Source organism: Nilaparvata lugens, chromosome X (assembly GCF_014356525.2).
Source record: "Nilaparvata lugens isolate BPH chromosome X, ASM1435652v1, whole genome shotgun sequence".
Lineage (NCBI taxonomy): Eukaryota > Metazoa > Arthropoda > Insecta > Hemiptera > Delphacidae > Nilaparvata > Nilaparvata lugens.
In genome coordinates, this window is record NC_052518.1 from 93,550,289 (window position 1) to 93,572,483 (window position 22,195).

A 22,195-nucleotide genomic window follows, 5' to 3' on the forward strand; every position below is an offset into this window, starting at 1 on the left:
TTTTTCATTAACTTCAGATGTTCGTTTAAATCCGGAAAAAATATATTATATAAAATATAAAAAAACATATATACATGTAATCGCGGATAAGCGTCAAATGTAGATGGTGCATATATGACCCTAAGATTATTAAGCACTTCGATATATCTAGTTTAACAGATGTGGAGCCATGAGAACTGTGAGTGGATTCATACATTTTTTATACATATTATCTCAAGCTTCCTACATGTCTGATTGTTTGAAGATTCGTGCACTAGCTCTATGCTCGGTTGGCCAAACTTTAGCTTTATTTGTATCGACGCCAGTAAATCGACAGAAATTTATAGCTCCTAGTGAAATTTGAAATCTAAAAAGTTCATTTGGTTGGAATTGAAGCATGAAATGGGTGTGTTGGCTTAACATTTTCGAATTCAATTCAGTATTTGAAGAGTTTTTATTAAATAATGGGTGTATTGGTTTTTATTAATATTTTGATAATTTTTTGAATTATAAATCTCAAGTAGCCTATTACAGTATTTCTTGGACTGGAAAGTCTTATGAGTTTCGTTACCAAGCTTGAACTGTTTTTCATTAATTATTATGCATTTTAATGTAAGCTGTTTTGGGTGTATCCCGTGTCTTAATTTTGTATATACATTGTATTGCAAATATTTTTGGTGAATAAATAAATATAAATATAAATGATGTAGAAAAAACATCATATTCTGGACTGATATTAATGAAAAAGTTTTGGTTTTGAAAACTGCTGTTCCTGTTCTGAAAGGATGTGAATGTCCTGAACATGAATTTTCATAAATGTTCGTGAACGATCCACTGCATCATAATCTGAAATATTTACGTAGATGGAATTTATAAGATGCGTTTTACCTGACTCGCTTCAACTGAGGAGACTCTAGAGAAACTGGATCGCCTGGTTTCTTGAAAGGATTCGCTTTAGGACTCGAGAGAGGAGGTGAATCTGATTCTGCAATTGTAGTATCTACTGTTAAAGCGGCCGCTTTCACTCCATAGTCTTCATCTGCAACAATTAAAATACTGCAATTTATCAATTTATGAGAGGAAAAGTGCACCATTTGCTTTCAAATGTAAGTAGCAATGAACTCATAATGGACAGATGCAGATATAGATATTTATTTATTATTATTGAAAAGGTACAATATGTGAGAGCACCATAGACCTCATTATTGTTCTCATAACACACAAATTATATACAATTTGAAATAAAATTAAGCTTAAACTTGAAGAAATAAAATATATTCATAATAAAAATATCTCAATCATGATGATGATGATGATTTTGAAATACAGTGCCCTTGTATAGTCACAAAACTGCAATCCAGTGTTCAAATAAATAAGTGGAATTGATAATATATTTTATGTTATATTTCATTATGGAACTTTACGATAACAACAGAAATTCTATGAATGAGTTCAACATCTATCATTATGTGATGGATGTAAGCAAGCGGTATTCAGAGAGTGTTCTGAAAAAAGATGCCCATAAGTAAGGGCGTGATTCCTCACATCAAAAGAAGAAAAATAGTTCTAATTAACGTAGGTCCGAAAATGCTTGGTTACCAAGCTATACAGGGTGGAAGATTTCAGTTCCCCTGCCGAAACGAAGCCCTACGGGTATTTGTTGGCTGTTTTTAGCGTACTTTATGTAAAATGAATTGAAAAATAGAATAAAACCATTTCCAGACCTGTAGCTACAGTAATTTTCAAGATATGTGACGAAATACGCAGAACTTGGCCCCGAAAAACAAGTTCCTTCAAGGTTTGAAGCAGATTTACTATGTCAAATGTACAATAAACACAAAATATTTTTTTACAGAACTTGTAGAAAATTTAATTTTGAAGAGAAAGATGTAGAATAAGTCTATAATAGACAAACGCAACCTTGAAAAAATAATCTCTAATTACATACAAAACGCATGAAAAATAGTCAAATTCTGTTGAGCTTCGTTTCGGCAGGGGAACTGAAATCTTCCATCCTGTATAACTTGGTATCCAATCATTTTCGGACCTATGTTAATTGGAACTTTTTTCTTCTTTTGATTAGAGGAATCACGCCCTGACTTATGGGCACCTTTTTCAGAACACCCTGTATAGTGCTGGACCACTGAATAAACAATAGGTTACAATCAGTTTTTGTTCTACTAAAGTGAGAGGAAATAAGAATTGATGCGGCATATAATAACATCACAGAATCGTTCGACTATTTAATTTTTAAAATATTGAATCGAAAAAATAGCATATACAAATAACTCTATATACTTTTTATAATTTAATAGCATTTTATTCCTTCATGAATACAAGGAAAAACCAAATGCAGAATACTATTCAACAATGGCATTATTAGCATAAGTGAACGATCATAATACGCAGAGGAAATTCCTGAGCGCAGGTATGAACCTATAAATGATTGTCATATGAATACTAGGTATAGTAGTAGACTCAAATATTTGTACCTCAGCTAGATTTATGCTTTCTTTGTAGGCTTTTGAGCCTGAACGTGTAAGTGAAGTTAGAAGACGAGGTCTATGTCCATGCCACAATGAACTTCAAGATAGGCTAATAAAAAAAAATTATGAATACTTTCTTTTAGGAAAAATTTATGATCAGATGGAGAAGAAAATTCACTTGTGACATTTTCAAGTATAGGATCTCACCCTCTAGTTCAGGATGCATTGCCGGAAGATGTTCGTGAATGTGCACTGGACGTGTAACAACTTCTTGACTCCCCGGTTTGAGCAGATTAAGATGAGATTCTCTCTCCACTGGATACTTGGGCACTTCCCTCTGGGAAGGTATTGTAGCAACATATTCAACGTATTCACTAAGATCATCAGTGGTGATTCCCATGTCTTTGAAAGCCAGTCCCAAATCATGGAGATTGGGTTGTGTGTGTCCAACTGAAAAACAAATCAAGTTATGAAAAACTATTTTTTTTAGAATTAAATAGCATTTGGGTAAATCTATGGTACGTCGATTAGTGAAGAATGTGTGATAGGTTCTAAATTTATTTTGGCACAAGTTAGGTCTGAGCTCTATCTATTAATTCCATGCCTTTCAGTTGTTTATTAGCTAGAAGTAGCGTAACTGGTAGGTGAATCTATAGGCTAGTAGTCTATACAGGTGTCCATTGAATTTTAGACATCAACAGAAATGTTTGATGTGTGATTTTATTGCTATGAAGTCATCATTATCAAACATCTATTTTTCAAGGATGTAGACTTTTACCAATGATTTTGCGTTCCACTTTCTTGACACTATATATTTATAGTCTCTCCGCTTGGAAGACTTGACTATCAATCCCTGGATCTAGGATGATCCTTACTGTCAATATTCCCAACAAGGTTGAGAGAGCCTGGAGAGACAATGGCTTGGAGTTGAAAAATCCCACAGTTTCACACATCTGAGCAACCACTATTCTTAAAATGCTAGCACCATAATCCATCCCAGCCATAATTGGATAAGAGAACTTGTTGGCCTATTAAGAGGATTCATACAGAAAATTCCATATTCGACGAAAATGCTGGAAGAGGATTCCTGATCATTAGGATGCAGGAAATATTACATTTCAACAGACACATACCCTAGTTGATGTCAAGTGTAGTTCCATATTTGTTAACTTCATATGAGACAAACTGTGTATAATCATTCCCACAATATGTGATTGTCAAGAATATTATTACTAATTAGAAGAAAATCGTCGGAAAAATGTAAAATTAATGCTAAACGTACACAAACACAGCACTGTGTGCGCTGTGTACGTAGGCGACAGTCTACTGTACTGAAATTCAGCCATAATAACAGCTGACTGATTCTTGTATACATTGTTGCCACACATGACAAACCCGCCAAATTCATTTGTGTTGAAGAAAGCTGTAGATAATCAATCTTGTCTGGTATTTCCATGAGCTTCATCAACTAAAAATGCTTCATATTGGAAATTCAAAGTGAATTTGACTCTGCAAAACATTCACACAAAGCGACATGTTTTACTCGATTTGGATCGATTACAAGATCGGTTTAGTGCTCTTTGTGCTCGCTTTGTTGGCAATCATGGTAGAAGAAGAGAAGGGGCTTTGACAGCAGTCAATGTCGTATCTGCTCTCGTAGTGTTGGCCAAATCAGTCGTAATATTTACATACAGTACCCAGTGAATTGAAGTCAATTAACTTATAATTCCTCTGTGAACTTAAAATTTGCTCACTATGGAGACTTTCAAATCACGTAAAAGGATGCTTGTGATATGTACCAGTTGACATAAACCATAAGGTAAGTTAAAGTTCAATGAATCTATTACTGTACTGATGAGCTGATTGGAATCAGCTGTTGCCAGAGACCCAACTAATGCTTCTTGAATGCAACTATTGCTTTCTCAATTATTTTTTATTGACTGAATGATTCTATTAAATATGACTTAAAGTCGTTCTTTAATGATTATAGTGGCTCAGCTCAATAATTGAAATATCTCTGAATCGAGGTTTTGTCCTTATTTCCAGTCATGATCAGCTGTTCTACTGTTCACCTGTCAAAACTTGTCCGTCTGGTCCATTGTATCGTAGCTATGAAATTCAGGTATTCAGGGCTTCAGTGAGAGCGAGCTTTAATAGATGAGAGCAGAAATGTTTAAATCATATGAAATATTTAGGATTTAACTATTTTATGATTTTAAATTAGTGTTATGTGTCTTTTTCATATCTGTTTGATGGTTTTCACTTAGAAGGTATGGAGAATTTGTTGATTTTTTTCTTACGACATATCCACAGTAATTTTCCAGGATGATAACATATTGTAGTTATCAAATCTACCAAAACTTGACAATTCAGACCTATAGACGTACAATAATCGAAATAAAAAAATCCTGGTATGGATTGATCTGAGAACAATAGCAATAATCTACTTGTAATTTACATTGTAATTACGTTTTGGCAAGTAGGTATGAAATTTGGAATTTTAAATTGTGCTCTTGAATTCCATGCAATTGTATCTCACATATAATATGTACGAATAAAATAGGAAATTTATTCATTATTATTTTCTTACTGGAATTTTCAAACTCGACGACTTTCATATAATAAAACTATAAGGTATGTGATGAAATATAATTGTCTTCGGTATACTTTGAGGTTTATTGTTTTATTCAACAAAGTATTGTGATAAAAAAATTAAAACTGCCAAAAATATTTCTGTCTCAACTGTTGAGTGGTAGTCTGATTAATACCATATGTTACCATATCCCAGCCACATCATAGCAACTTATTTTATCTGAAATTTTTAGGATGATGCAATAATTTAAATTTATATCAATTGTTTCTGAATTGATGAATAATTATTCTATCTTGGACGGATATACGAATTCAGCTTTGCGTGTTGCATCTTCAACACTCGTTTTATCGATTAGTAACAGCTGTTAGCTGTTGGATTGGGTTCAACATGTAATTATTGTTCTCAGCTGTAAAAATGTCGCTTGGCAAGGCATTCTCAAATAAATTTAGTTCAAAAGAAATATGATATATTCTTTTAATCACTTGATGCAGATAATGAGTTCAATCAGTTGGGTCAACTGACAGTGAATTCTTGATGTGATATTAAATTTTCATAACTTTCTCACAATAGAGTGCTTGATCTGGATTAAATTGAACTACATCACATATGATGTTGTTGATTTTTAGTCATACTTCTATAACTTTTCCAACTTGTTTCATGCAATATTAATATATAATAGGTTTTGTAAGGAATATAGTTTATTTGGTTAGAACAGATTTAATCTTTACATTGGTTGCTGAATTAAAGTGATTCTTAAAGAATCATCGTTTCTTTAATTAGTATAGCAAAAAATAACATTTTGAATTGCTATGTATTTAGTTTATTTCACGTTTATTAAGACAAACACACTTTATAATCAATCATGGATCAATATTGTGTGACATGCCAAATCAACTAACAAGAGGGAATAGAATATAATTAATAGAACATTATTATTAGTAGTAGATCACAAGATCAAGTTCATGAACACAAAGCCGAATCATTGATTGAAACAACTGGAAACATTCCTTTATTGAGTAGGGTGCAGCTAGTGTCAATATCTCCTTCAATCTCCACCTGAACCGTTCCACGTCATTGATGATCTTGATCTCAGCTGGTAGAATCATAAAGGAAAGATAGCAAGAAGATATCCCATGTTATTGTGGCGTTCATGTTCCAAATGTCACTTTTAACTCAAGCCGATAGTCCAAGTAGTTTTTTTTTTGTGAAACTTTGGTAGTCTCATTTATACGATGCCGTTCTATATACACTCTCACCTGGCCAAAACAGTAATAATAGACTGTAGTCAGCTTGAGTTGACAAAAAATTGGGAACATAAAATACCTATACCATAGGATATTTACTTATGCTATCTTTTCTCTATGGTAGAATATTGAAAACTATTGATCCACTGTAGAGCGGCCCCCTCTCCAAAGCACTGTTTCTGTGACAAAAGGGTAGTGCAGTGCTCCCCGGTTCAGACCGCAACTGATTACTCTGCAATTTCTTGTCATTTTTCTTATGAATACAGCTAGTTCCAAAAAATAGAGATATGGTACTGTCAGAATTTTGAATTTCTACATAAATCCCACGAATTCAAGCTATCAATGATTCTCACAGTTTTATTAATAAATACAGCTAGTACCAAAACTTGGAGAATTGCTACTGCCAGAATGTTGAACTTCTTGAAAAAATTCCTTCACGACTTGAAAAGGCGAAGTAATAAAATCGATTAAACTTTCTATGTATTGTGGTAACCATTGTTCATATCGTAGTTGCACGTGTTATTCGAATAGTTAATTATTCAACTTATTTACAATTCAATGTCTCCGTCTATTCATCAAGTAAAAAAAAATGCAATCAACTTTATTTTTCGTGATCTCTAGAAACTCATTCAAAATGTATTCCTTCATTTAAAAACAATTAAAAAACTAAAATGTGGGGCATGTGCTTTGATATTGTATTCATTGCAAAACATTTCATTATTTACGGTTTGGTATTGTGCCAATTTATTTGTTTTCCGTGCATGACTGATTTGTCGAATGATAATTTGCGTGTTGGAAATGATTTATGATCCGTGGGGGAGTGCTTGTCTGATTTTTTATTGCCATTAAAATCATACCACACAGAAATAATAAAATCTTAAAACAATTTGGTTACATTATTATAATAGTTTTATTACTCTGTATTAGTTTTCAAGGGATGCACTTATTCACTACAACAAAGTAAACAACAAGTTCTTACCATAGACATTTTTATATACCGTACTTAGACTTTTATAGGACTTGTGCAATGCTACGAATAAAACTACTAATGTTAATGATACTTCTAATTAAATTTGTTACTTAGTTAGAAATTGTTTTCTATTGCCATTTTCTACAATTTTTTTTATTATTGATAGGGTAGGTACCTACCTAAGTTGTAGGTTTCACTGAGACTCCACCATAGTAGCCTACTCGAATACTACAAAATTTTATCAGACTAATTACAACAATGTCTCACTTTTAGAGCTACATTTTAGCAGGAGAAATTAGGTAATCTATTTTCATCACATTCAATGTATGGAGGTTCATTTAATACATTATATTAGATGCGCAATAGCCTTGCTGCGTAGTTCCACTAAAACTGGTTTGTGAGTACCGTACTACAAGAACATTCAAGATATTGTTGATGATTTTGACATTATTAAAATATATATAATCAAACCGGGACAAGACACAATAATTTCTGAAAGTGTTCCAATCAAAGATCTTCATTAATTTAGATTCTCATAAAGACCAAGAGCTGATTATGTCGAGATATAAGTTCAAAATTTTTACTTGTTATCGAGACATAAGTCATTGGTCTTTAGTTATCTAACTTTGTCCAAGTTAATCTGTAATTGAAATTATCTTTTTCTTCTTAGAAAGTACAAACAATATACAATATACATATACAAAACTTGAAGAAGGTTCCTCACATGGGCAAAGCCTGTGTGCGCGGAACGAGTTCTATACAATTCCATATCCTTAAATATACAATGATATATATGACAATGATTAAACACAATTGAAAAACAAAACAATTTCAACCAATAATAAGCACTAAACCATAACATATTACCAAAACAAAGAAACAAAGCAATAATAATTATTAATTACAAAATATATTACTTACAGACGTAAAATGATAATTAATGATACTACAAGTAATTAAACCTAAAAGAGACATCCCAAGTACACTCAAAATCCCTCAAAACACCTTCAACTCAAATCCATCAAATCACTCAACCCTCAAGGGTTGTGTGGCAGAGAGGACCAGGAGTCCTAACTCCGCCCCAATAAAGGCATATAATCAATCAATCAATCACAACGTACACATTAAATTTCGTATAAATTCATTTGAACTTCCCTATTTATGTGTTTTATTTTCATTTTTATTCATTAAAATCAGCTGAGCACTATATTTATACTGAATATGTGAAGTGATCTTGATCTGACAATTCTGCTCGTAAATGAATGATTCCCTTGCTTAGGATAACACTCCCTAGCTACGAATTTACGAATTTGTAAAGTGATTCTCTATTCAAGAGTGGGGAGATGAGAATTTGAGTGTCGAAATATTGCAATAGTTAACGTGGTTATGGCTATTAGTTAGCATAGCTACACCGTAGTTTGCAGGAAAGCAGACGCACATGGCGAAAGGCATGGTATGAGGTAACAGACAGAGAGAATGAGGTAAGAGACAGAGAGACAGATAGAGACGCAATGAGGCCAAGGACAGATTTCAGTTGAGAGTAGAGTAGCATGCTAGAGAGCTTGTGCTAGCTAGTACAAGATAGCTAGTGGAAATATAGAGAGGTGAATATGAACTATAGAGGCAAAGTTGTTTCTCGCCGTTCCTACATGTAAATGGGATCAAGACGAACTGGTACAACGTTTTCGCTAAGCTTACTCTTGGTGTTCGCATTTCAACTGAAACAGGAACTAAATTTTCCGCTTGACAGATTAGTGTATGACATGTCAAAAGCGTTATTGAATTATCAAAATATACCCTAGGCGGGCCTACAAATTGAGAGATTAGTAAAATTCTTGAGGGGTTTGGGGTGAAAACCCATATTCTTGGGAGGATCCCAAAAACGTTAGTAGGCCCATATTAACTCAAGAATCAAATATATTTCGTCTCTAAAGCCTGGTTTTCACTAGTAGAGTTAGTGGTCGAGTAACTGGAATACTAACTCTACCGAGCTAACTCTACTCTACTTTCTTGGTCGAGTAAATGTTTTCACTACAATTGAGAATAGTAGTACCCTTACTCTACTCTTACTTTACACTTTTCTACCCTTACTCTACTCTTAATTCACACTATTCTTCCCCAACTCTAACTCTCATTTTACACTATTCTACCCTTAAGCCTGGTTTTCACTAGTAGAGTTAGTGGTCGAGTAACTGGAATACCAACTCTACCGAGCTAACTCTACTCTACTCTTCTCCGCTCTAAATCTACTCTACTTGGTCGAGTAACTGTTTTCACTACAATTGAGAATAGTAGGTAAAGTGTGTTGTCTAGTGAACAGAACTAACCTTAAAATGTCATGTACTTTACTCTACTCTACTCTAGAGTGACTCTACTAGCTCAAGACTGTTATCGTTAGCATAGTAGTGGTAGAGTAGAGTGAGATGCGGTGGTGGGGGAAGGCAGGTGGTAGAGTACTATCCCACGGAGCAATATACCACTGTACTCTACTAAAAACTAGTACTCTACCATGACTCCATTCTACCATGAACGTTTTCATTGGGAGAGTCCGCAAGATAGTTAGTACTTACCCATGGAACTCTACCACTAACTCTACTAATGAAAACCAGGCTTAACCGCTCGAACAAACCTACAGACAGAACTAGGCTATACTTTTAGTTTGTGAAATAAATATTGAACTATTGTTTAGTTAGATGCTGATTAATAGTTGAGCAATTTTTCGATGGCGAGTCAGATGCAACGCGTTCTAGACACCAGTTCAACTGGTTGTTACAAACAGCTGGTTAAATATTGAAACTTCAACAATTGCATAATGCATTGCTTAACTATCTACAACTGTAAATGAACTTGAATCTACAAATTAAATTTATTTCTACCATAAATCTTGGATCTTCATATTGAGACACCTGTACTTTCTAAGAAGCTCCAGTAATTTGTTTGTATTCAGCTTACCATAATTATTTTATAATTTTTTGTTGATGAAAATTTGTTCTCCATTTGAGTGGATCATGACCGAAAAAGTTTGGGAATAATGAGATAAAAACACACATATATTGTCAAATTCTACAGTGACTCAGTCGAATTTTTAAAAAGTTTGGGAAGAGAATTGGTTTAGTGGTCCTATCGATAAGATAAGTCAAGCTCTATGAGCCAATTACTCCCTTTGTAAGATTGACCAGTCGGACTCCTCTAAATACCATTTATGAGTTCAAAAATCGCTTCCCTGTTGTTCGGAACCCATCTAAAGCGTGTTTAGGTCTACATATTTGTTGGTCCACGCATCTCCCATCATCATCAGTCTCATCACCAACGCACAAGCCTAGAGCTCATGTGGGCATCATCCTCAGCAAACGAATAGAAAACGTGAGCTCTTACTAATGTTTTAACTTGGTACGAGTTGTATTCCTTTGTAACTCGTTAAACGATTTCCATGTGATTTGTCAGGACAATTAATTTTCAAATTGCGCTAAAAATTTGAAAGAAGTTTGATTTTTTTCAATTTCAATGATATGTAAGGTAAAAGATGTACAGTGATGCTACTGTAATCAATAGATTTCAAACGAACAACGTTAGGAAACATGTCATTGACATTTTAAATTTAACCATGATTGACCGTTGATGAAATTCGTCATCCGCTTCACTCATGGGTTGTCTTGGCATTAACCGTCATTTTATTTCTAATCATGATTAAATTTAATGAACGTTCGTGTGTCCAGGTGTAGGAGTTGTCAAAAACCCCTGGTATTTTCCCAGGAATGTCAATCAAACCCAAGTACAGCTAGATTGGAGAATACTACATTTTAAACCATTCTGAAATAATCAATTTTCATGAATTTTGATAAGTTTAAAATACTTTTCTAAATTGTGTAGTGTTGAAACTTGAAACAATGCAATTGTCTAGAATCAATAAGTAAGTTGTAATAGGCGACAGATAATTGAAAAAAAATTGTTACTCCCCTTGGAAGACCACTTTTTCGATTTGTGACAGTTAGTGAGTGTTTATCTGCTACGTTATCACTTCCAGTGGTTTGATATTCCATTCTATTCAACTAACTGCTCACGTCATTTATCAAACACTGTGCCTGATTGTATCCTTAATCTAAGGATCCTTTCATATTGTTATATTATGTATATTATGACTGGAAATATCTATTGATTCAAACGTTGCCAAACAATCCTCATCATTGTTGGAAATACGATTGGAAATGTGTCGAAAGACACGTAATTGCTTCATCATACTGTAAACACGATAAGTAATAAATTATTAGTCTACCATTGTTCACGGTCGTGATATATAGTTCAATGACATATATAACTGAAATACTGTCTTATTATTTCTCATTCCACTTTCACCATAATTTTAAATTTTATTTTATTTTCCAGCCATCTCTAATGCTGGGTTTACACGCTCAAGCCATTTGCGCAAACTGGCTTGCGCAAGCCAAATTTGCGCAAACGAGCGAAATAAAATTCTTCTGTTTACACGCTCAGCTCAGTTTGTGCAATTTGGCTTGTGAATTTCACTGATACTAACCTAAAAACCAGCTAAACTGCTGTCAGTAGCAGTTATCTATGGAAGCAGTAGCTATCCAAATCAGTTTTGATCTATATCAGATTGTTATCCAGATCACTCATAGTATCCATATATCCACAGTCTGCCTGTCAGCTTCTTGGTCAACTGATCGCATTTTTTCTATTAGGGCATCATAAGCATGAGATTTAGCCTAGCGATCACTGAATTCTTTGGACTAAATTTGCCATAGACAAAGATTTATAAACTTCTATTAAATTACTCAGGAAATCTTTTTAATTTGCCATATTTATTAATTATTATGATATACTAATATTATAGACACTATTAATTATGAAACACTTGAGAACTAAACACTAATATATTTAGCATGAAAACTTGAATAGGTAATAATAAATAAAAATCACGAGACAGTCAAACTAGAGGCAGTTGTGGTCAGGATTCGCGTGCGCTTGTGTGAAAACGTACTTTTGGCCTGCCAGTTTGCGCAAATGGCTTGAGCACTGTTTAAACGCTCATTCCAATACTCTAACCGCAAGCCGATTTTCTGTCAGAATAGAATAAATATATTTTCCAATTTTTATAAAACGTCTGTATTTATTCATAGTCAATTGCTTGGTTGAATAAAAAAGCATGTATAAGATGAGAGATTGTTATGAACTTTGAAAAGCTTAAGATAAAGGTAAAATGCTGGTTATATCATATTATCTCTCACCAGCACATTTCAACCAGGATTGATGCCTATGATCCAACATTATTTATCATATTGCTTCAATAATTATTATTGTGAGAAATGTTGATAGCAAATTCCTGTTTTATGTAACAATGATACTTAGCATTGACAATGACAACAGTACCAAAGTTTAGAAGATATGATACTGTTTCCTGTTCCATTTATCGTTTGCATGATTCAATCGAGCGAAAGCAAAAATAATTGAGCAATTAACAATGGAGGGTTGACAGATTACAAAATTATCAGTGTGTTTATACTGTGATGTGGTGGAATAGAAGCCGAAAGTAAAAGAAGATTAGTATCAGAAGAAAATGTCACGACAAAGAGGGGTTTTTGATATACAGAGTGAGTCATATGTATGGGAACCCTTCAATAAATTGGAGACTGTTGTAGATATAATACTGTAACTTTCAGGATAAGTTATTGGTCAAATACTCTACCTTTTGACGTACAACTGAATTTCAACCCCTCAGAGGTGACTTAGGGGTTTTAACTCGAGTATTTTAAATGTAAACACCCATTGTGTGGTACATAATTTCAAAGGCCTTTTTGAAACAAGAAAAATGGCATTGACAAAAATTTTCTATGATACATAAAAAATGGAGGCTGATTGAAGTTCTAGTTTTTAAAGAAATGAGGGGTTGTAACTCAAATATTTTGAACGTAAACACCCAATTTTGTGATACATCATCTTAAAGACCTTCTCAAAACTATAATGATGACATGAATGTTCCATGATTCTTTTATTCAAAATGGCGGCTGGTTAAAATTTATTTCTTTAAAAACTCAAACTTCAATCAGCCGCCATTTTGAATAAAAGTATCATAGAATATTGTTGTTGATGTCATCTTTCTAGTTTCCAGAAGACCTTTAAAATGATGTATCACACAATGGGTGTTTATGTTCAAAATATTTGAGTTACAACTCCTCATTTCTTTAAAAACTAAAACTTCAATCAGCCGCCATTTTGGATACAAGGTATCATAAAACATTTTTCTTGTTTCAAAAAGGCCTTTGAAATTATGTACTTCACAATGGGAGTTTACATTTAAAATATTCGAGTTACAACTCCTAAGTCACCCCCTTATGAGGGGTTGAAATTCAGTTGTACGTCAAAAGGTAGAGTATTTGACCAATAACTTATCCTGAAAGTTACAGTATTATATCTACAACAGTCTCCAATTTATTGAAAGGTTCCCATACATATGACTCACTCTGTATAATAATGAACATTATTTGTGGTGTTCTTACGAAACAAACAAACTTCTAATTACTATCTAAATACTTCTAATTATTTCTACAATCAATATAGAAAATGTTTATAATATTATTTGTCATCTGTTTTATTTTTGGAACATTAGTCACAATAATTAGTATTAATTCATATTTTAAGATTAATCTAATTATTATCAAGAGAAATATTGTGAGAAGTTCAGTAAATCTGAAAAAACAGGCAGTGGAAGATGAAAAAAATGTACACAGAAAGTTCAATGGCAACATTGCTGTCACAACAATAAACACTGGCAGGCAAACCATTATTTATTCTCGATGGTTGTTATATTTTTAGAAGATTCATAACCAAGTCATGAGGTTATTGAAGTAATGAGATGCTGAATCTAAATTTAATCAAGTTCCATAATCTGATATTGTTGGGAAATTGACTGTAGCCAAAATAAAGTTGACGATCGACATAAATGGAAACCTCAGTAAAGTGAATTCCACAACAGCCAGATGAGATGAAGAAAAAGAAGAAGATGAAATAAAAGGAGATGAGGAAGAAGAACAACAACAAGAAGAGGAAGGAAATGGAGAAGAAGTGGTAAAAATCGAGAAGATGAGAAGCTAGGGAACCGCTAAATTTAGATCCGTTGTCTACTACTACTCAGCTGCTCTGACATACTCACTATTCACATGTTTCTATAATCAAAAGGTGCTTTTATCGGTTTTAACCCTCGCCAACACTTTATTGAATCAGTTGTTCATTTATAATTGAGATTAATCAACACTTAATTAGATTTACCAAACTTTTTATCATGCTTTAATAATAATAGGGAAGTGTTGGTCCTTCCCTTTTAAGGCCAAATACGGCGTTTTCCTAAAATAAATATTGAAATACAATATGTCTCAAAATTACTGTATTTTAGTAGGTATGAGAAAATGAAATATCATTCCAAAGCTGGGAGATATTGAACTAACAGCATTGCAATATGTCCAACAATTTTAATTTTTAAATCAAGATTGAAAGTTTGTAAATAGTGTGGAAAATTAAGCGATTTTAAAATTTATGTGATGACCAGGGGAATGTGTTTTCATTTGTTCTTTGCCGGTAGTGCCATTTTGCAAGTTGAGTTATTATTTTATGGCAAAATAAATAAATTTGAATTTGAATTCATTTTTCATGAGGATAAACGCGTAGGGAAATTTTCCATTAGGATATAAGATTACGGCAATTTTCCCCAAGGGTAAATTGAAACTTCAGTTTCTCAAAATAATCGATGACTAGAATCTTCCATTCCAATAAACAATTATTCAATTTAGTATTTTGAAAGACGCTATATTAGAAACTTTCGAAAATACCTAAGTTATTTTAAAATAATCCGTATCTTCGAGGGCTTTCGTTAGTGCAATAACCACCGTTAGTGAAATTAATCTTCAATTAGGAATTAATTTAATTAAATGCTCATAACACATTAACTTCATATCGTGGTGAATTTATTGAACGTCTCAAAAGAGTACTTGAGAATTTATATTTCATTCTAACACATTGAATAACTAAAGAATGTTAAAGGTAGTAAAAATTCATATGTCTCATGGTTCAATTAACTGCACTTGAAAGTTTCCCCAATTTTCTCACTTACATTTCTCATATTAAGCATATGAAATAGCTAAGAGTATAAGGGTAGATCGACAACAATAGAAAGGATACATAAGTAGTCTTTAAATAGTAGTTATAATCTATTTTTATGGGAAGATTGTGGTATTTTTCCATAGTAAAAAGAAGACGTTGATGTTGTAATATAGTGGTTTAGAAAATATCAACGTCTTATCTTTTCTATTAAATTGAAAATAGATAAGGGCAGCAAGGAATATATCAACCAAGGAAATGGTGACTCCAGCACTGATATTGATAGTAATATCCAGGTTAATGGCTTCTCAAACAGAGAGGTACGTTGTATCAAACGAGGACAATGATACGAGGATATGACTGACTGATTGTAAGGCCAAATTATTGCTTCAGTGAGTTTTTCAAAAGTTAGATTCTAAAACATTGTGAATCCAGTTCATTTCATCAATATACGGTATGTTTTATTGTATATTTGTATGACCACTGTTGACTGTGTTATATCTGATATGCATTTGACTTTGCTCAAGACTTGTTTGTTTAAAATATAAAATGTTATTAATTTATTCACATCACAAGCAAATTTTACTTCAATACATTCAAACAAAACCTATAAGAGATAAATCAGTTTGAAAATTATTTGAGCTAGGCCTGATGTTAATTCATTTGATTTATTCGTATTTCTTCCATCGATCTCTGCAATCAATCTAATATGAATTATTTATTTCCAATCAAATATGAACTATGTTGAACCAGAGATAAGGAAAGATCTATCCTACTCCATTTCACACTATTACACGAACGAGAAAAAATGAGACCGTTCCATGATAAACTAAGATTTAATTTTCTTGTAATCTTTTCGAAGCTTTAACATTTTAAGGGGCTCTTTTAATGAAGTCAAAGTATCATTCCTGTCAAAATTCAATTATGTCGGGAAGATAAGGGATGTACTAATCTGTCAAAATTGGATTATGTCGGGAAGATAATGGAAGTACTAACTTCTCTCTCTTTGAATTCCAATAAGCACTAATATTACCTTACAACCATTCAAGGTTTCCGAGTCAGAGGAGCATTTCACTTTGTTTAGAGTTTTGAATTTCGAAAGTATAAACTGTTTTATGGACGTGGTTCTGTTGAAACGTCTCTGTAAAATGTTGGCTTTGTAACAGGAATTCCTCAGAGATATAACCAACTTTTCATTCATCTCAAACCTCAGAATTCGACCATGAGGTAAGAGTGAAGTGTAAATTATTTTAGAACTGAGTTTTGCAATAAATGCGATGTTATGCCAACTAGAAATTGGCATGCCCTAGATGTCTAGTGATAGCCATGTATAATAACACTTTCAAGATGCAAAGTTCAGTTCAATGAACAGATAAAATATGCTAACCCATTTTTAATCAATATTTTTTTATTAGTGTGCCATAGTATCAAACCCTTGAACTGAGAATAGATCAAATAAAAAATTGAAAGAATAAAAATTGAAATAAAATTCAATATTTTCTTGAAGTGTGTCATAGTATCAAACCCTTGAACTAAAAATAGATAGAGCAAGAGCATCTCCATAAAATATCGAATTATATGCAGTATAACTTGATGTTATAAATAGAAAGCAGTTTTTGTTTTATAAAGGAAATGCGTGTCTACTAACTATGAAGTTTTTTCCTTTTCCATTGTGAGTTACAGAATAGGAATATGAACTTGAATAGATATAGTATATGTATATATATATTTTTTTATAAAGGGTAAAATGGAAGCATCTAGGGTACTGTTCATGTGATCATTGAGCTCAATGAGCTAATTATTCAGATCAGTATAAGAAAATACAATAAATATGTATCTGTGAATGCTTGATTTACTCTTCAACAGGGACATTAATATTTATTTATTTGTGGATACATTTATTACAAATCATATAAATATATGATCGGGAACGAAGAACAGGCTTGGCGCAAAACTATTCTATTCTAAACTGATATTGATGTGAATTAATTTATTCAGGGACCTGTGTAATCCTTTTATTGCTGTGGAAGATGCTCACATAAGCTCTAGGCTTGTGCGTGGGTAATGATGATGAGAGATAAGTAGACCTGAAGCAGTAGGTGGATTCCGAACCATTGAGAATCGATTTTCAAACTTATAAATGGTATTTAGAGGAGTTCGGCTCTTGAAGTGGTCATCCTTACATTGGGGGTAGCAGGCGCATGCAGTTCAACTTATCTTATCGATAGCTTATCAGTGCAGCAGTGAAACCAATTTAATTTGATTGTAAATAGTTTTTGAAGTAGATTGAAAGTTGATGAGACATAGATAAATAAATCAATCAGGCTTCTCTTCTGTTATCTGCAAACGCAGTCGCAAACAAAACTATGTATTCAAGATGTGGATCTTGATGAGTTTATACAGTTTATTACATAAATATACGAACAATATGTTATTGTTTATTTTGGGATGCGTTATTTATATCATTCATATCAGTAGGATATTTTCAATTCTAATACAAGTATTTAGGGTCCTTATATAGGTAGTAGTTCGTATTAGGTACGGTCCATAATTAGTGTTACAGCACAGTAATGTTACAGTAGTGTAACATTACAGTACAGTACATTACAGTAAAGTAATGCTATAGTAGTGAAACATTACGGTAACGATTACATTATAGTAAACATAATAGTAAACATAGTATAGTACATTATAGTAAAGTAATGTTACAGTAGTGTAACATTACAGTTCAGTACATTACAGTACAGTGATTACTGTACTGAAACATTACTGTATTACAGTACAGTAATGTTACAGTAGTGTTACAGTACGTAATTAGTGTTTCGGTACATAATTGATCTGTATGAGTTTATGAACAATAACTATACCAACAAAGTAACATCTAATCTTTTTATTTATTAAATATATATTAGCACGGGTGGGCTGCTCCAATAATTATTCAAATCAATGTTTATCAGGAATTAATTTTGCGACTGCATAAATACCTAATTCATCATTGATATTGTATCTATTTTAATTGGCACTTTTTCTCGTTACTTTTATCACCACAACGAATATATTGAGAATGACTGTATTGCTCAGTTATGCATAGATGAACTCGTTATTCTTTATCGATTCATACAATAAGTACATCATAAACAGTCGATGATGATTATTCCTCAACTCATCATTTGTGTAATAGTTTAATTTCTATCCAATAAAAAAAATATCATACTCAGTTGAAGTAATTTCTTATTTTTGAATTGGCATTATAACTTTCAAATATTTCCCCCACAGTCTTCATAATCTTGTCATTGGTATATAATATATATCATGATCATTCTCATCTCCTCCTCATTTCAACTTCCTCTTCTTTTCATCTTCTTTATCATGATCACCACACCAACAATTTTTCTACTCTTCATACCTTCACTTACTTCAATAGCTTATTTAAATTTCTCTTCCTACTCGAAGTCATTTTTGTTTTGAATATGCATTTAGAGTTTTTGTTGAGGAAGATGGAGAAGCACATTTGGGGGTTTAAGTGTTGTTTCCATGGCAAACTATGAATAAATATTTAAATAAACTATCTCTCTCATTGGAAACTGTCTTAGAAAAGAAATATTGGTTGAAAGAGCGTATTGAGTTTTCACTAATGACCAAAGCCTCGATTCGTTGTCCATTTATGGATTTGTTAGAAGATTATTTCGATATCTTTCATCACTCAACTTCAAATTTTCAACAAAATATTATTTGAATCATTGTACAGATCGAGTTTATTGTCCAACGAAAATGGCTCACTCCTTCGTCATTTCTGACGTTATAGGATAACATTGAAGGTGCATAAGGGATAAATTGTAGTGATCCAGCTGACTGTTGATTTGTATTTTGGGAGTCTGACCTTCATGCACCGACAGGTGAATTCAGCTGTCTGTCTTGGGTTTTGATTTGGACTTATACATCCATAATCTTGGCAATGACTTATTCACCCATACGGAGTAATCGAGTAAACTATAAAGTTCTATAAGTTCCTTATTTCATAACAAGTACAATAATTGTTTTTGGGTATCTTCTCCAGACGGGGGGGCTCACTAGTGTATGTTTTTATACTTATGTAAACCATAGAACAAAGCACCACTGTTTTGTTCAAATTGTCTCAATATTCTATCCGGTTTACTTCATCTATTCGATAATCGAAGTAGTTCTGAAAAAATCTTGAAATGGCACCATCTTTCATTTTTCAGAGTGTACAATCAATCAATCTTTATTCTTGTCATCGAACATTACAAATGTTATAAACAATCGTCATGTGAAGATAATAAAAAGCATTGTATATACTAACAATATACCGTACCATAGTTTAAATGGCAAACAATCTCACCGGAAAATTTAATTGGCGTTTTAATAGAGTCTTAACTCAATCACTAAAATTATGCATTGAGCATTGAAATATAATTATCATTATTATAGTTCGAGTTTCAAAATAAATCACAAGTGGAATAGACAACGTCGGTTCAGATAAGTTGTCGAATAAAATTAAAGTGGTAATAATAGTCATTATTACAAGTATTGAAACTTAAGTTTGGTTTTCAAAATAAATCACATGTGAAATAGACAACGTCATTTCAGAGAAGTTGTAATAATGATTATAATAGTCTAAACTCAATCACTATGCCCGGTTGCACAAAAGTCGGTTAAATTTTAATCGTGATTAATTTCACTAGAACCAATCACAGAAGGCGTTTTTGAAAAGACGGCTTCTCTGATTGGTTCTCATGGAATCAATCACAATTAGAATTTAACCGGCTTTTGTGCAACCAGGCCTAAGCCTTGAGCATTAAAAATATAGTTTGGTTTTCAAAATGAATCATATATGGAATACCCATCGTGGGTTCTATTTTTCTTCATTCATCTGCATTCTATCTTTTTATGGATGATTTATGTGTAACGCTAGTTCGCCTCCATGGTGCACATTGGGTAACGCTAAATGGACTAGCAAATAATGGCGGTCTGACAAACGTATGTTCTCCTAACCAAAAACTACACAACATCTATACAGTGTATATTCACGTATTTCAGACTCATGAGCTTTACATGTGTTGTGTATCTGCCTCACGCTAAATAAATAATAATGGATGATTTTTTGAATTTGTTGTGTTTGTTTGCAGGAAGAAGATGCACGCGATGGGATTGGAAGGGTGTGGTGTGGGTGAGGTGGAGGCGTTTGTCCAGCTGGGTACGCTGATAGTTGAAGGACGGCTGGCTAGTCCGGGCACTCAGAAAGGTTACAGCGAGGGATGTCATTGTCCATCTTCAACTAACACTCAAGCAAATCGCAACAAACACGTCTGTCTCGATGATTCTTTCCTGGTAATTACATCTGTCTCTACATTCTATGATAATTGTTTGCCACTTCAAAATTATCAGCATTGATTCAGTATTCAATAAATCCAGTATTCAGATTTTTCAGTATTTCAGTACTCCAGTATTTACTATTCAGTAGTCTCCATCCATGTAGCATAGGTTGAAACTGTATGAGAAAATACCTCCTTACATTGGTGTTAAGTTATACAATAAATTGCCTCCCGAGTTGAAATCTAAGTCAATGAGCATTTTCGAAAGTAGTTTATACAGCTTTCTTGCTGCAAAGGCCTACTACAGAGTTATCAATTTCTGTGATAGCTAATAGATATTGACACTTACAAGTTGTTTATTAGCACTTACAGATTATTGTATTAATACAAGTATAATGCGCATTGCATTAATTATATCGGTTCAATTTTCTCCAATTCCCATATTTCATTGTTGTATGGTTTCTTTCTGTAGTTTATTTCAAATTAATCTCTATGACGATGTTCAACTGTTGATTGTATTACATGTATGATATACTGTGTTGAATAAATTGATATCTTATCTTATGGGATGGTATGGAAAGGTTATTATTTTGTATCCTTATCAGAGAAACGACCATTATTTGTTGGAACACCGTCGACTCATGTAGTCACATCTCAATATTATCTTGTCGTTCTTCAAATTGCATTTAATCTTCATTCTCATAAATTAATTTTTCATAATTTGTAAAACTCTGAATAATTAGCAATACTGTCATTTAATTTAAATTTGTGTATAAGCCAGTAAATATTGTAACATACATATGTAAACAAAATTGATAAAAACTATATAAAACATGTAGTACCCTTTTTATTTAAAACTTTTCAACGAATAGTTTCGACCTACTTTGTCCATTTTCTAGTTAAAAATAAAAAGTCAAAGTAGGTCGAAACTAGTAGTTGAAATGTTTTAAAGTTTTAAAATGTTTTGAATAAAAAAGGGTACTACATGTTTTATATTGTTTTTATTAATTTTAATAAAGTAGCTCATATAAGTGAAGTTAATTTATAAGTAAAGAAGTCGAAACTAGTAGTTGAAATGTTTTAAAGTTTTAAAATGTTTTGAATAAAAAAGGGTACTACATGTTTTATATTGTTTCTATTAATTTTAATAAAGTAGCTCATATAAGTGAAGTTAATTTATAAGTAAAGAAATTTAATCTTATCTAATCCATGACTAGCACTTGCTGGATAGATTGCGTCGAAATACCGGGTGATCAAAAAGTATCTCGCCAGTAGCTGCGTGGTGGCATATTGTGTTCTGTTTAAAAACTCGTTTGACAAGTTACTCCCCCTACACAAGGAGGCCACTTTGAACATCTACTGTAATGATTTTAGGCCTGCACGTAAGTTTAATAAATTAAAACCCTGTTGTTGTTATAAATACTTGTTTTCGAGTGTTTGAGGGGTTTTTTGGTATAAATTTCACTGCGGAAGGACTTTTT

General features: G+C 32.7%; 2 protein-coding genes across 5 annotated transcripts in view; one reads left to right on the top strand and one right to left on the bottom strand.

The window, feature by feature from the left end:
* The window catches only part of LOC111059114 (transcription initiation factor TFIID subunit 3), a 28,454-nt gene extending 24,662 nt beyond the window's left edge, over window positions 1-3,792 (bottom strand). For 2 of the 3 annotated variants that reach the window (XM_039442713.1, XM_039442712.1), the window contains exons 1-3: window positions 3,599-3,792; window positions 2,673-2,915; window positions 868-1,018 (exon numbers count right to left, since the gene is read on the bottom strand). In XM_039442713.1, coding sequence (XP_039298647.1) covers window positions 868-1,018; window positions 2,673-2,865 — 344 coding nt within the window. In that variant the 5' untranslated portion in view covers window positions 2,866-2,915; window positions 3,599-3,792. Of the gene's footprint in view, window positions 1-867; window positions 1,036-2,672; window positions 2,916-3,598 lie in introns of those variants that run through there. The other variant, XM_039442714.1, reaches the window with a different exon arrangement.
* A 298-nt stretch (window positions 3,793-4,090) lies between these two features.
* LOC111059113 (protein FAM214A) overlaps window positions 4,091-22,195 on the top strand; it is a 45,969-nt gene continuing 27,864 nt past the window's right edge. The window contains exons 1-2 of one of the 2 annotated variants that reach the window (XM_022346733.2): window positions 4,091-4,284; window positions 20,529-20,730. In XM_022346733.2, coding sequence (XP_022202425.2) covers window positions 20,536-20,730 — 195 coding nt within the window. In that variant the 5' untranslated portion in view covers window positions 4,091-4,284; window positions 20,529-20,535. Of the gene's footprint in view, window positions 4,285-16,588; window positions 16,609-20,528; window positions 20,731-22,195 lie in introns of those variants that run through there. The other variant, XM_039442715.1, reaches the window with a different exon arrangement.